We start from the raw sequence: 16,375 nt of genomic DNA, 5'->3' as shown, positions 1-16,375 counted from the left end.
CAAGACACCCAGAAGTGCCGTCCAACACAGAAAGCAGTTCCTTCAGCAATACATTGTACCTTAATGGAAAGGTCACAGGACCAGAGGCAACTTTGAATTAATCCGTGTAAAGCAACACACACACACACACACACACACACAGGAAAGTATGAATTATATGATTTCTTAACAGAAACATACCTCCAACTTTGACCATACATGTGGGGGGGGGGGGGGGGGGGGCAGGAAATAAATTTACATTTTATGTATTCTTGTGTAAAATGAAAAATAGCTGGTTTTCAATTAAAAAAATAAATAAAAAGAAGTATTTTATTTAAAAAGAAAAAGTGTGGTGTGCATTTGTATTCAGCCCCTTTACTCCGATACCCCCAACTAAAATCTAGTGGAACCAATTGCCTTCAGAAGTCACCTAATTAGTAAATAGGGTCCACCTGTGTGTAAATTGATCTCAGTATAAAATACAGCTGTTCTGTGAAGCCCTCAGAGGTTTGTTAGAGAACCTTAGTGAACAAACAGCATCATGAAGGCCAAGGAACACACAGACAAATGTGACCTGTTCTGAAATCTCAAATATCTTTGTCTCTTTTTTTACATCACAGAAACCTGACATTTTAACAGGGGTGTGTAGACTTTTTATATCACTGTAATATAGAATAATAACAGATATAGATATTCTATCTACCCACATACATTAACTACTTAAGAACCGGAAGGATTTTACCCCTTAATGACCAGGCCATTTTTTGTGATACGGCATTGTGTCGATTTAACTGACAATTGCACGGTTGTGCGACGCTGTAACAACATTTTTATTCATCGGTTTAGGTCGATATATATTATCTTCTACATATTTTTGGTTAAAAAATAAAAAACACTTGACCACTGGGCACTTAAACCCCCTTAATAACCAGACCAATTTTCAGCTTTTTGGTGCGCTCACATTTTGAATGACAATTACTCAGTCATACAACACTGTACCCAATTTGAAATTTTTGTCCTTTTTTCACACAAAATAGAGCTTTCTTTTAGTGGTATTTAATCAGCACTGGGCTTTTTTTGTTTTGCGATATAAAAGAAAAAAAAAAAAACACAGAAAATGCTGTAAAAAATTAATTTCTTTGTTTCCGTTATAAATTTTGCAAATTAGTAATTTTTCTTCATATACTTTGGCCAAAATTTATACCACTACATATCTTTGGCAAAAATAACCCCAAATCGTGGATATTATTTGGTCTGTGTGAAAGTTAGAGAGTCTACAAGCTGTGGTGCCAATCTCTGAAAATTGATCACATCTGAAGTACTGACGGCCTATCTAATTTCTTGAGACCCTAACAAGCCAGGAAAAAGTATAAATACCCCCCAAATGACCCTTTTTGGAAAGTAGACATTCCAGGGTATTTAGTAAGAGGCATGGTGAGTTTTTTGAAGTTGTAATTTTATCCCACAATTTCTTTGAAAAATTTAGATTTTCCTTTTCTTTTTTCACAAAATTGTTATATTAGCAGGTTATTTCTCACACACAGCATATGCATACCACAAATTACACCCCAAAACACATTCTACTACTGCTCCCAAGTATGGCGATACCACATGTGTGAGACTTTTACATAGCGTGGCCACATACTTCTTCTTGGAGCATAAATTACACATATTTCTTGACTACCTCTTACATTTTTGAAAGCCCTGGAGAACCAGGACAATGGAAAAGCCCCAAAAATGACCCCATTTTGGAAAGAAAAAACCCCAATGTATAATCTATGAGGCATATCGAGTCTTTAGAACATGTAATTTTTTTCTACAAGTTTTTGAAAAATGTGTTTTTTTTTTTTTTTTTTTACACAAGGTTGTTCATTTACAGAATATTTCTAACACATAACATGTACATACCAAAAATGACACCCCAAAATTCTCCTACTCCTGAGTATGGCGATACCACGTGTGAGACTTTTCCACAGCGTGGCCACATACAGAGGACATCAGGTGTTCTAGGGACACAAGTTTCAAATCTAATTTGACTACCTATTACACTTTTGTGAGGCACTGTAGTGGCATGGATGAGCCGTGGATGGGTATGACTGAGCACGATTGAGTATGGCTGGGTATGCTTTGCCTCAACTAATTAATTTCACAACATGATAGATGCTTAGTCAGGCCGACTAAGCATCTACTCATGATGTGAAACGCGTTAGCTTGTTTTCCCAGTCTTGTATGCACAAGATTTGACGTTAGCAGTGTGTGGCCGTCCAGGATTTTTTCCTTTCTTCCAAATTTGAGCAGAACCAGCACCTAGGGCGGGTGTCTAAAAGGTCTAGAGCTTTTTGAGCTGCAATTTTTCTTTCAGTAAAGAACCCTCTATGTAGTTTAAGGTTAAATCTCTTTTCTTCTAATTTTAATGAGCGGCCACGAGTCTTGTTAAACTCCCTTCTGCGAAAAAGTTTTATCCCTATCGTGCGGTCACCAGTACAGTATTTGTATATTAAAATCATATCCTCTCTCAAGCGTCTCTTCCCCCAGAAAGAATAAGTTCAGTGCTCGCAACCTTTCCTCATAACTAACATCCTCCAGACCCTTTATTAGCCTGGTTAGAAAGACATCCTTCAGTAGGCTTTTCCGTAATATGCTCCATGGAAAATCTTTTGTATTCTAGAAATTTGTTTAACCACTTAAGGACCGCCGTATTGCCATTGTACGTCATCGCATTGGCACAAGCAGGCACAAGCACGTAGATGTACGTGCCTGCTTTCCAGCGGGTGGGGGGGTCCGATCGGACCCCCTCCCGCTGGATACGGCGGTCCGTTTCCCTCCAGGAGCGATCCGTGATGAGGGGATGGCCGTTGGTTTCTGGCCACCCCCTCTGGATCGCTCCTGGCCAATGACGAACTTCCTCCCACTGTGTATTGTTTACACAGGAAGGAGGAAGTGATGTCATTCTCCTCGGGGCGGTCTTTTTGACCAGACTACGAGGAGAAGACTAAAAGTAAGTGCACCAAAACACTACACTGACACATAGGTACACAACCCCCCCCCCCCCCCCCCCCCCCCCCCCCCGTCACAGTGTCACTGATTGCATTGATCATTTCTTTACTGATCAATGCATTCAGTGTCAGTTGTAACAGTTAAAACTGTCAGGGCAGTTAGTGTTAGGTCCAGGGTAGCCCCCTATCACCCCCCAATAAAGATTTAACCCCCTGATTGCCCCTAGTTAACCCTTTCACCCCCCTTTTGCCACTGTCACTAAGCGATCATTTTTCTGATCGCTGCATTAGTGTCGCTAGGTAGCTAGTTATTTTTTTTAGGTTCACCGCCAGGTATTTATAGCGTTAGGTACCCTCATATACTACCCAATAATGGTTTTAACCCCCTGATTGCCCCTAGTTAACCCTTTCACCAGCGATCACAGTATAAGTGTCACTGGTGACGCTGGTTAGCCAGTTAGTTATTTAGGTTCCCCGTCAGGTTTTTATATAGTGCCAGGGACCCCCATATACTACCTAATAAAAATTTGAACCCCCTGATTGCCCCTCGTTAACCCTTTCACCACTGATCACTGTAAAAGTGTTACGGGTGACTCTGGTTAGTTTGCTTTTTATAGCATCGGGGCACCCACCATTTATTACCCAATAAAGGTTTAACCCCCTGATCACCCAGCAGGTGATATCAATTAGGTTTTAGGGTCAGGGTCTGCGTCGCCCCAGGCAGCGCTAGGTTAGTGCCAGTACCGCTAACACCCACACGCAAAGCATAAACCTCCTGTAGTGGTATAGAATCTGAACAGATCAATATCTGATCAGATCTATACTAGCGTCCCCAGCAGTTCAGGGTTCCAAAAAAACGCATTGTTAGCGGGATCAGCCCAGATACCTGCTAGCACCTGCGTTTTGCCCCTCTGCCCAGCCCACCCAAGCAGCAGAATTTATTTTGGGGTGTAATTTGACTTATGCCCATAGCATGTGTGAGCAATATATCATTTAGTGACAACTTTGTGCAAAAAAAAAAAAAAAAAAGTTTGTAATATTCCCGCAACTTGTGGCAAAATATAAAATATTCCATGGACTCAACATGCCTCTCAGTAAATAGCTTGGGGTGTCTACTTTCCAAAATGGGGTCATTTTGGGGGGTTTTGTGCTATTTTGGCATTTTATGGCCTTCGAAACTGTGATGGGTAGTGAGGAGTCAAATCAAAAATTTGCACCCTTAGAAATCCTGAAGGTGGTGATTGGTTTTCGGGGGTGCCGTGCGCGACTAGACTCCCAAAAGGTCCCACACATGTGGTATCCCCATACTCGGGAGAAGTAGCGGAATATATTTTGGGGTGCAATTCCACATATAACCATGGCATGTGTGAGCAATATATCATTTAGTGACAACTTTTTGTAAAAAAATTTTTTTTTGTCATTATTCAATCCCTTAGGACAAAATAAATAAATATTCAATGGGCTCAACATACCCATCAGCAATTTCCTTGGGGTGTCTACTTTCCAAAATGGGGTCATTTGGGGGGGTTTGTACTGCCCTGCCATTTTAGCACCTCAAGAAATGAGATAGGCAGTCATAAATTAAAAGCTGTGTAAATTCCAGAAAACTTTTGCGCAAACCAAAAAATATACGCTTATTGACATTTTTTTTTACTAAAGACATGTGGCTGAATAAATTTTGCCCTCAATGTATGAATAAAATTTAGTTTATTCGATTTTTCTTATAACAAAAAGAAGAAAATATATATTTTTTTCAAAATTTTCGCTCTTTTTCCATTTATAATCGCAAAAAATAAAAATCGCAGAGGCAATCAAATACCATCAAAAGAAAGCTCTATTTGTGGGAAGAAAAGGACGCAAATTTCGTTTGGGTGCAATATTGCATGACCGCGCAATTACCAGTTAAAGCAGCGCAGTGCGAAATTGGAAAAAGACCTCTGGTCCTTAGGGTGTTTATTGGTCCGGGGCTGTAGTGGTTAAAGTTCCTGAAATTTATAATAAAGGCGATACTTCCCTGAAGGCTTGGGTACCACAAAAACGTGGGTGTAAAAGCCTCGGTAAAGCTGGCTTTTTGTGCCCTGAACTACCGCCTATTCTACTAGTTCCTGAATCCTATCTAATAGGGCTTTCTTTTATGATGCATCCTTTGGAATATGCAATAACGTGATCATAGGTGGGGGCTCTAATGAGAATTCTAGGCAGTAGCCTTCCCTGATCAGACTGAGGATATAAGGACTGTCTGAAATCTCCTCCTAATGAGTGATGAAAGAAAACAGTGTGCCCCCTACCCTGATTCTAGCATCACTTGGGATCTTTTGTGTTTTTGCCTAGAGAGGAAAAGAGCAAATTACCCTTTTGCCTGCCTCTACCATAACCCCACCTTCTGTTGGGTTGCTTCTCGGACCTTTGTTGATTATATTTCAAGGGGCCTCGAAAAAATTTCCTGTACTTTTCCTGTTTGGGTTTGACAGGAAATTTCTTCCCCTTTTTTGAGGGCCTAGACAAAACCTCACCAAGGCCTGAGCCAAACAACAAAGATCCTTTGAAGGGCAACCCACACAGTTTGGCCTTAGAGGTAAGATCATCTTCCCAGGCTTTAACCCAAATGGCCCTGCTGGCTGAGTTAATCAGTGCTCCTGTTTTTGCAGAGGCCTTAACGGAATCCACCGCCATGTCAGCCAGGAATGCTACAGCCTTCCCCATCACTAAAGGGAAATCTAGAATATCCTGAAGTCTGCATTTCTGGCAACTAGGGAGGAGTTCCAGTGTGTTCGCACACTCAACGTGTAGAGCCTGCCAGGAAGTCGGCACAGTGCTGCGCTAATCATAGGCAGCGAGATATTGCCTGATCTCTGCAGCCATGCATTGGGGCAATGTCTCACTGGCTGTGATTAGCGCAGCACTGTGCCGACTTCCTGGCAGGCTCTGCATGTGGAGTTTGCAAACACGCCGGAGCTCATCTTTACTGGCAATGTAGGTTGCTGCTAAAGCAGGGGCCATAGCCGAGGCACTGGCCTCCCAGGCTTTTTTCAGCAGGGACTCTGACTTTTGGTCCATCGCGTCCCGGATGTTCCCAGAGTTCTTAAAAACATACAGGCTAGTACTGTACTGCTAGTACTTCAGGAGCCAGCACCGCCCCTCTACACCTCCCACACATCTCTGCCCTGTACAGGCTAGCAGCAAATTAGAGCTTTGCAAGGAAGTGTGCCAGCCAGCACCGCTCCTCTCCACCGTCCACACATTGCTGCTCGGGACCGCCCCTCTCCATATCTCCGTACTGCACAGGCTAGCAGCAGATTTTTGAAAATAAATGCACCAGCGGGCGCTGCTTAGGACCGCCCCTCTCCACCTCCCACACATCCAAGGAATGCACTGATGCCTGACCCCCTGGCTGCAGGACAATGGTATGTAATAATGTGAGGCTCTGACGTTCTGGTGGCATTGGGGGATTGAACAACATGTTTGCTGGGAGAAAGTGGTGATTAAGAGCACATATGTGCTGGATTGGGGGGTGTAATTGGAGGCATAGGTCTGAATCACCCCCCCCCCCCCCCAATCCATTATACATATGCCTCCAATTCCACCCCCCTCCCCCCATTCTATTATACCTATGCCTCCAAATCCCCCCCCCCCAATCTATCATACCATATGATAAAATGGGGGGGGGGGATTGGAGTCATAGGTATGATAGAATGGGGGGTTTGCTGGGGGGGGGGGCATTGGAGGCAGAGACATACTGGGAAGAGGGATTATAGATGTATCAGTATACCGTGGGAGGCGCTGGCAGTAGCGGTATACTGTGATAGAGGAAGAGGTGTACTGCGGGAATCGTTGGAGATAGAGGTGTACTGTGATGAAGGTAGAGGTATATACTGCGGTGAGGCATTGGAGGTAGAAGTTGTTGTTGATTTTTGTAACCTAATTCTGAACAAAATATTTAACAGTGTTATTTCATGAGATCATTTACAAGGGGGTGTTTAGGGGCCTGGCAGGGTTTGGGTTTGGGTGGGGCAACAGGTGGCGAGTAACTCTTAAGGCTTGGCTAGTAGATCAGGACCTGAAATTTTGAGGCCTGGTATACAGTGTCCCTATAGCAAGGTAAAGAAAACTTCTGCCTTCAGAACCACACACACATACAGATCCAACTACTGTCAGTGGTAAAATGTGGTATACACTATATACAATCACTCGACACTAGTTTCCACAATCCATGACTTAACTTCACAGTTCACACAAATAAGTTTTAAATTCAAACTGTAGCACTGACGCAAGTAATTTTTCTTCCACAGTAGCGTGACAAACCCTCCACCTCCAGTCTAACTAATCACTCTCACCTTATGGCATAGACCCCTGTGTAAACAGGTGGTCATGCAAGTGCGTATAAAAAGGGTTAACAAGGACCAAAAACTTCTCTCACGTCTCCTTAGATCTCAGCAAGGACGCCAGGTGATGGGTAGAAAGAAAAGATCTAAGCGATCACCGCTTAAGTAGAAGATTTAACTTTTGTGTTCAAAGCCAATCTACTCACATAAAGATGATAAAAACACAGCATGTAAAGCTGACAATAGTGTTAGTTCCGTAGGGCAGCAGTGGGTGACGTCATGCGTAGCTCCTCCCCGTATGCGTTGCGTTCAATCAGAACTTCGATGTCACCGGACTCCTCCCCCCCTTCCCTTCGTTAGCAGATGGAGGCACTTGGGGAAGGGGGAAGGAGTCCAGTGACGTTGATGTCTGTGACGTCACCGGATCTCCGATGGAACACCCTGAAGACCCGGGAAGTTAGCGGAGAGGTGAGTACCGATCAAAAGAATTTTAATCGACCAAAAAAATTAATTGAGAAATTAATCTTTTATTTCGACAGCCCTAGAAAATGGTAATCAATTAAATTTCATAATTGATTAGTTGTTTCTGCCCTAATCAAGTCTAAACAAAGGGGAAAAAAATTAAATGATCATACACGTCTTCACGCATCTATACGTAAGTTCTGGTACACAGGAACTTTCCTCCTTAAAGCGGAGTTCCAGCGACAAATTGCTCCCCCCCCCCCAAATCAATCGATCATTGAATCATGATGAATTATCATCATAGTATTGTAATACTGCACTGAGTATTCTTCTTAATTGCGCTGCTATAGTTCTTATTTTATTCAAAAACGAACCTTATGTTCCCTCCTTGTTGCGCGGTCCCATCTTACTTGTGGGCAGGTGAAGCCCATCCAATCGGGGGCCCATTGCGATATTTCAAGGTCTGAAGCGGATGAGGAGATCAAAAAGTGGGGCCCCTTTCATGAGGGGCTGTCCGTATTAAGCATCCGCTTGCTCAGCGGAGATCGCGCCGTTGATCCCTGCTGAGCCGGGGAAATAATAATCGGATGATTACGGACCGCCTATCCGTTTTCATCCGATCTGCCAGATGGATAGAAAATAGGGTTTCCATCCATCTGGATTTTGCGGAGCGGATGGCAGCAGACATGTCACCGCTGGCATCTGTTGCTCCATAGAGCTGTATGGAGCGACCGTTCAGATCCGCCTAAAAAACTGACAAGCAGATCTTAGCAGTCCACAAGTGTGAAAGGGACCGTAGAGTGAATCAGAAAATACTTCATTACGACCACTAGATGGATGACAGTAAATGAAGTGTGATAAATCAGCTCCTGCAGAGAGTGAACTGGTACACAGAAATGATACAATGTTAATATAAACCTACCATTAAATTATAGACTGATCATTTCTTTGTCAGTGGGCAATCGTACAAAATCAGCAGGGGATCAAATTATTTTTTCTCCCTCACTCTAAGGCCGCGTACACACGCGCGGACTGTTCGCCCAACTTTGTCCGCCCAACTTTGTCCGTCCAACAGTTTCGGCAAACAGTCCGCTCAAACTTAGCATGGACATGGCCACACACGACGGACGAACAGTTTGCTGAAACCGTGCGCGATGACGTGAACGGCACGTACGACGGGACGAAAAATACGACGTCCTATACACTGCATTATAACTTTCGGCGTGTAAATCCTTTCTGAGCATGCGCGGAACTTAGTTTGACGAACAAGCCTACACACGGGCGGACTGTTCGCTGAAACAAGGTTTCAGCGGACAGTTTTACGGAATTTCCGAAAAACCTTGTTCAGCGGACTGTTCGCTGAAACTGTCCGCTGAAAGCCCACACACGAGCGGACTGTCCGCGCGTGTGTACGCGGCCTAAGAATTGCATTTCCCTAAACATTTGTGATCTTTACTTTAGGGGCTCTAAAAAGGTAGGTGTGTGTGATTTATATATATATATATATATATATATATATACACATACATACATACATACATACACACACACACACACACACACACACACAGTGTGTATGTATAGAGTACAAAATCAGCAGGGGATCAAAATGCCAGGCAGATCAATTTTCAGACATTTTTACTTGATGTATATTCAAGCATTTTAGCCACTTGAAGACCAGGCTTTTTCTGGCACGTTTTTGCTAGAAAATTACTTATTACTAATTAATTATGATTGTCGCAATTTTTTTTATGTCACATGGTGTTGGCCCAGCAGTTTTGGAGACACATTTGTTTTTTAGTTTAAGTGTATTATTCCAAAAAAAAAAAAAAAAAATTTATATCAATCTATACCCCCATTTGTTTGTAAAATGTAAAAAAAAAACAAACAAAAAAAAAAAAAAACGCTATGCAGAGTAAACAGATACCCAACATGTCTCAGGCGAGTCGGCGGAATCAGCAAGCCCGGGTAACACTGGCTCATGAGCCGCTCAGAAAGCTTTCATGATAAAGCCAGCTGAAAAAAGATATACCGGGGTTATGGGCGATAGCTTCAGCGATAACTCCGGTAAACCACTTCAAGGGCACAGTGTATACATACATACACACACACACACACACACACACACACACACACACACACGTATTGTGGTCATGAAGTGGTTAGAAGCATATTTCAAGCTTCAGGCGTTTGTTTCAGCCAATAGAAAACACTATGGAGTTCTATCAAGGCTAAAAAGGTAAAATAGCAGGAATAACGTTGAAAAACACTTGATTCAAGTGTTTACAGATGTTCTCATTGAAGCCTATAAGCCAAAAAACACTCATATCTGCCCCAGAAGTAGCTTATGACATTTCAGGCTTTGAGATGTTGTATTTCAAATATTACAGAACTCAACACCTTTAGTGTCAGGAAATATCATGCAGTGTATACAGACCTTATGAAAAACACAACAGACATTCCACCATGATCCACAAGCACTTGATACAAGTCATAGGCTATAGTTATAGAGTAATATATACATAAACAAGGATCTAGAAGAACCAAATGTACCAACTGTATATGCTAGTCTAAGCACTGCACTACTGGTGTGTGGGAACCAATCATCATAGTAGAAAATGTCCATGGGTTATCATTTCCACCTACAGATCTGATCACAGGTCTACAGCACATCTACTAAAGTGTTCTACAAGATCCCGCAGTCATACATGCTTAACAGTCTTCTCTAACAGACAAGGTTTTTTGAACAAACAGATGTCATTTTTTTTTACTTCAAGGATCAAATTTTCTATTTAGAACGTGACAAGATTTTATCGACATAAGCTAAAGTATGGAGAAAAAAATAAATAAAAAAAAAATAAAAAAAAAACTTTGCCCAACTTTCTCTCCTCCAATAGAGCTGCACAATTAATCGTTAAAAAAAAAAAAAAAAAAATCACGATCTCGATTCAACCCCTCTGACGATCTCTATTGCAGTTTGCCGATTCTTTCATATAGCAAGTAGAGAGACGTATCTGCTCACTCAGCTGTCAAAAGAAAACATCCGGGCCGTCTGCCAAGTTTTTAAAATGAAACATTGTAACTCTCTTCCTTCTTAGATCAAACGGGATAAACTTCTGCATGTAAAGAAAAAAATCCAGGCAGTCTGCCAAGTTTTTAAACAACATGTAAATGCAGGAAGTTATACCATTTAAAGTCCAAATCTTTTACTGACACTTCTTTCTTAAGTTAAAATTAGGGATGAAACATATCGGCCGAAAATGGTATTTTCGGCAATTTGGCGAAAGAGAAAAAAAATCCGATAATGGGGCCGAAAATGGGGCGGGGCTCCACCCGCGGCCCCACCCATTATTGGGAGGTAGTATAGCACAGAAAGAGGAGAGCCGCCGCCGCCTGTTTGATTACAGCGCCGGGAACATCACAGCTTTCATTTCAATAGTTGTGTGTTCCCTGCTGCATGCGTCCTCACATACAGCCCCTCCCCCTTGTCCGGGCACTTTGATAGACAGATCCCCGCCACAGGATTGGACAGGCGATCTGTCTATCAAAGTTCCTCAGACAAGGGGGAGGGGCTGTATATGACGGCGCGCACGGTGGGGAACACACAGCTATCGAAATGAAAGCTGTGATGTTCCCGGCACTTTAATCAAACAGGCGGCGGCAGCTCTCGTCTCTCTACCCCTGAACGGGCTTGGCTGCCCTGGGGACACGCTGGCCCGGGGACACAGATTGGCTGCATCTGATGGGCACTTGTGAGGCTGCATTGATCTCTTGTATCATGTCCCCAGTCTCTGACCATCTCTTGTATCATGTCTGACCATCTCCTGTATAAAAATATATTTTTTAAACGGTCATTTTCGGCCTAGTGTATTTTTTATTTTTGGTATCGGTTTCGGCACCAAAAAACCCATTCGGTGCACCTCTAGTTAAAAAAAATAAAAAAATCTATATTTTTTGATAGAAAATTACTTGGAACCCCCAAACATTATATATACTTTAAAAGAGACCCTAGGGAATAAAATGGCAATATTTTATGTCACACTGTATTTGCCCAGCAGTCTTTCAAACGCAATTTTTTGGGAAAAAATACACTTCAATAAAAAAAAAAAAAAAACAGTAAAGTTAGCACAATTTTTTTGTTTTAATGTAAAAGATGATGTTATGCCACGAGAATCGTTATCTATCTTCTAAGCAAAAAAAATAAAAATTTGCGATTCTCATTTTAGCCAGAATCGTGCAGCTCTATCCTCCAAAAAAGCATTTCAACGGGCAAGCAAACATGAAACCGATAAATAATTCCACATTGTCTTGAACGGCATTTGAATGGCCTGCTGTGCTTGAATTTCATGCAGGTAAAAGTCTCCTGCACCATTTTTGAAACGCAGTTCTTTTCCACCATGCAATTTCCTGTCAGTTCCCACACATGAAAACGCACTGTGTTTTTAGATGTGTGGGGGTGCCATTAAGACAAACTGGCAGACCCATGCATCCATAAAGTGCAGTATGTTTTGGCTGTGGGTGCAAGAACAGCTCCAATACCTACAATTACCAGTCCCACAGTAATGTGAACCTAGCCTAAATTCATGAACAGTTTGCAAAATCTGTGATTTTGACATCCGTCTGCAAATATCCGTTATGGATCTGCCCCCCCCCCCCCACAATAAAGTCAAGTGGCATTTACTTGCCTGGCTCTAGAATTCCTCCTATAGCTGTTCCTTTTACAAAAACACTTCCCCTCCAGGGGTTAGATCACTGGTCTTGTAAACCAGAAGTCCAAAGTTCAAATCTCGCTGGGGCCTACTTGCAAGTCTTGGTGACTGTATCTCACATAGCAGCAAAATATGAATTTTGGGGTGGCACAGTGGTCTAGTGGGTAGCACTCTCACCTATCAGTAAAAAGGGTCGCTGGTTTGAATCCAAACCACGACACTACCTGCATGGAGTTTGCAGGTTATCCCTGTGACTGCATGGGTTTCCTCCGGGTACTTTAGTTTCCCCCCACACTCCAAAGACTTGCTGGTAGGTTCATTGGCTTCTGTCCAAAATTGGCCATAGTAGATGAACGTGAGATGGGGACCTTGGATTGGAATGGCTCCTTGAGAGTAGGGACCGATGTGAGTGTGCGATGTATGTGTGGGGTGCTGCATAAATTGGCAGCGCTATATGGGTACCTTAAATAAATAAATAATAATTTAATAGATGAGCATCGTAATGAGACACAATGTACAGGGATAGGGACACTCACTCACTCAGGTTGAACTGGATGGACTGGTATCTTTATTCAACCTTACTATGTAACATTCCTGCTGCAGCTTCTATGCAAATAGATATACATTGCATCCCCTGCATCTTGCCATACATACTAGCCACTGTGGCTTTTTTTCTTGCACAGGATTGCATGCCGAACTCTCCTGGGCCGTGGGTTGGACACCCCTGTTTTATAAAGGGTCCATTTGCTCTGTTAAGAGTTTAACTGCACCATAGGTGGCAGAGCACATGTGGCATCCATTGTTCCGATTCACTGTAATTTGCACCATTTGGGACTGATCATGTCACTTGCTCATTTTTTTTTTTTACACATTTATTGTTCATCTTATACGTTTACATTTTTAGCACAGCACTTTGAGAATTGTATTGCTTTACACCCTTTATATCGCTGGTTGTGACAGCAGTTCTAAGTTTTTATAGCGCAATTTCAAAGTTTATATTTTGGTTACCCCACAATGGGGGTGCCACAAAAAGCAGCAGGAATGACAGATGGTGCTGAGGAAGGACAAATTAAGTGAGAGAAAAGAAAACACAGGAGAGGTGACAGGACAAACTGTCTGCTGCCAGGGAGACACAAAAAAAAAGTAACTTACAAAGACAATGTCTTATCTTATCTCCCCAATATTCTCCCTTGGCAGCACTATGAACTTCACCACTGCAAAGCTTCTGCAGGCTTTCCCTATAGCTGAGCCAAGGCATACAATCAAGGCTGCAAATGGCCACGTTGTAATTAAAGTGGAGTTCCACCCAAAAGTGGAACTTTCGCTTTAAGCACTCCTCACCGCCTGACGTGGCACATTTGCCATGCAATTTTTTTCTGGTTTTGACAAGTACTTCCTGTCCCACTTCCTCCTCCTGTCTTCTCACCGCCTAGGCGATGCCTCCTCCTCTCTGCAATCTTCTGGGACACGTTAGAGGTCCCAGAAGATCGCCTGGCCACTAGGAGAGCGCAGCGTGACCTGTGCATGCGTGCCTGGATGTGAGCCACAAACTGTCAGAGCCGGGTGCACACAGTTGCAATGCCGGCGCCGTGGAGAGGAGCGAGGCTTCGGGCGGCCCCATCGCTGGACAGGCAAGTGTGTTTTTTTTAAAAGTCAGCAGCTACACTTTTTGTAGTTGCCGACTTTTAATAAACTGAAAAATTTGTGGAACGCCGCTTTAAAGAAAGTGATGTTATTTTTTCAGACCAAGGATAGTGTTCAATATGAAAGTGCCTGCTCTGGGCTTCAACAAAATGGCAGCCCCCAGAAAAAAGAAACCGGAGCAATGCTGGAGGCAATTTACAGCACGCACTTATTTTGTTAGTGTAAATTATTAATGTGGTATGTTCTTTTGTTAAAGAACATTAATTGTTAACAAACGGTTATGGGTAAAGTTATGCTTTAAATTAATTTTCCAATAAAAGCAGTGCAAGTACCTGAATTTGCCTCAGCATCAACCTCTTACTATCTACTGTACAGAAGGGTTTAGAATAGGATACAGACAAACAGCCAATCAGTACATATGCAAACAACATGCCATTAAGCGGAGATTGAGGGATGAGCTCATCAGTCCGTTACTTCTCCTTCACAGACTGGGAGAGGGAAAACACCTTAAAGTGTTAATACAAAAGAAAAAAAATAAGGGATTCTTCCTTGCCAGACAACACTGTGCTGTGTGGCAGAGCTGTGGAAATCTCAGAACTGGATGCACAAAAATACAAATTCGTTGGCATGTTAAACAATTGCCACATATGCAATTCAACTGAGTACTGAGCCGTTTACCTAGAGTTCGGCTTAAACTAATAATCATTAGTGATAAGAGTGCCTTCTTCACAAATGTACTTACAGAATGTGGGCTAGCATCATCATCTTCCTTGTTGGATCCATCTTCTTCCACTCTGGATACATCATCTTGTCCATATGAAAGGGGCACCAGACTTCCTTTGTCTTCTAAAATGGCAAGTGATATTTTTATTGGCAAAAAGGTGGAGAAGTACATTGTCCATACTTTTACACTTCATTATCTTTCCCTATGACATAATTTGTATTATTCCTTATCTAGATACTAGGATTGCACCGATACCATTTTTTTTTTTTTTTTTTTTTAAATCGGCGAGCACCAATACTTTTGGTCAAGCACTCACTGATACGGAGTACCGATATTTTACGGTGTGATTTGTGTCAACACTAGAAAAATAAAATAAAGGCGTGAAATGCCCCGCAAAAGAATCACATGCGATTTTAACAGGAATGCAGCAAGATTCCTGTCCGAATCATATGCGATTTTCCCCATTTCAAACTGTGCGAGTGTGTGAATCTAATGGGCAGTTTAAAAATGTTAGAACTAACAGTACATATCCGGCCACATGCAAAATAATCTACATAGGTGTCCTGGTCCGCAGAAGGTAACAAATCGGGGCCACTGGAGGTGCTCACAGGGCTGTAGGAGAAGTTCCAGGACCCCGTGGGTATAGGGTGGAAGTGATGTCAGCTTAGGGGGCCCCTCTAACTACATCTCCTCCAGCGGTACCTCCTATGTACTGCGAGTTATTACATTTTTTAAACTGCCCACTAGATGGTGCTTTAATCCCTTTCTAATACTTCATATTCCCATTGCACATGTTCCTGGTATAAGCTCTCAAGGTTTGGGTGCTGCAGCAACAACCAGCTGGATACAGGTTCAAGTCACAATGTAGATATTTGCCAGCACACCAAGGATCGGCACAAAGTGGCGTCCAAACGGGTAGCTTATTGCATGATCACAACTAGGGCTGCAACTAACGATTATTCTCATAATCGATTAGTTGGTCGATTATTGTTTCGATTAATCGGTTAATAACCTTAAAAAAAGAAAAATAAGTGGGTCAAATTGACGTTCATTTTCAACCACAGTGACGGGAAAATTTGGAAATAGAAAACTTCTTGGTCAAAGGAATTTTTAGACAGTGTATGTGGTTTTTGTTTAGAAATTAAGTGAAAATTTCAAACAAAATTCTTTCATTCAGCGAATGTACAAAGATTTTTCATCTGAATATTCTCACCTGAAAATTGATCCGTGAGGCCAGCATAAGGCTTGGTACACACCTATGTAGTTTTTACTTTTAAACTGTTTCTGCAGAGCTTTTTGCTATGCGTTTTTTTTTTTGGGCAGATTAAAAAACACAAATTGCTGCAAAACGCACTACATTCTTTTCTGCAGCTTCTAATTGAAGTACATTGAACCAAAAAAAAGCACCATTTTGTGTTAAAAGTCCCTGACTCTTTCCAAATATGCAGCAGCTGAAAAAAAAGCACAGATATGAATGTGTCCCATAGGAAACCAATATAAATGAACTGTAGTGCGTTTCTGCAAAAATCACCAACAAAC

At 42.2% G+C, this 16,375-nt stretch overlaps 1 protein-coding gene across 2 annotated transcripts in view; it reads right to left on the bottom strand.

The window, feature by feature from the left end:
* Positions 1-16,375, bottom strand: part of SAP30BP (SAP30 binding protein) — an 86,943-nt gene that overhangs the window by 59,544 nt on the left and 11,024 nt on the right. For both annotated transcript variants that reach the window (XM_077459675.1, XM_077459674.1), the window contains exon 2: positions 14,855-14,958. In XM_077459675.1, the coding sequence (XP_077315801.1) occupies positions 14,855-14,958 (104 nt within the window). The remainder of the gene's footprint in view (positions 1-14,854; positions 14,959-16,375) is intronic.

The sequence above is a fragment of the Lithobates pipiens genome, unplaced genomic scaffold (assembly GCF_037356315.1).
Source record: "Lithobates pipiens isolate NorthernLeopardFrog02 unplaced genomic scaffold, aLitPip1_a1.2 Scaffold_28, whole genome shotgun sequence".
NCBI classification, from domain to species: Eukaryota; Metazoa; Chordata; class Amphibia; order Anura; family Ranidae; genus Lithobates; species Lithobates pipiens.
Note: the sequence above shows the minus strand (reverse complement) of the source record. Positions and strands in the feature narration are given on the sequence as shown.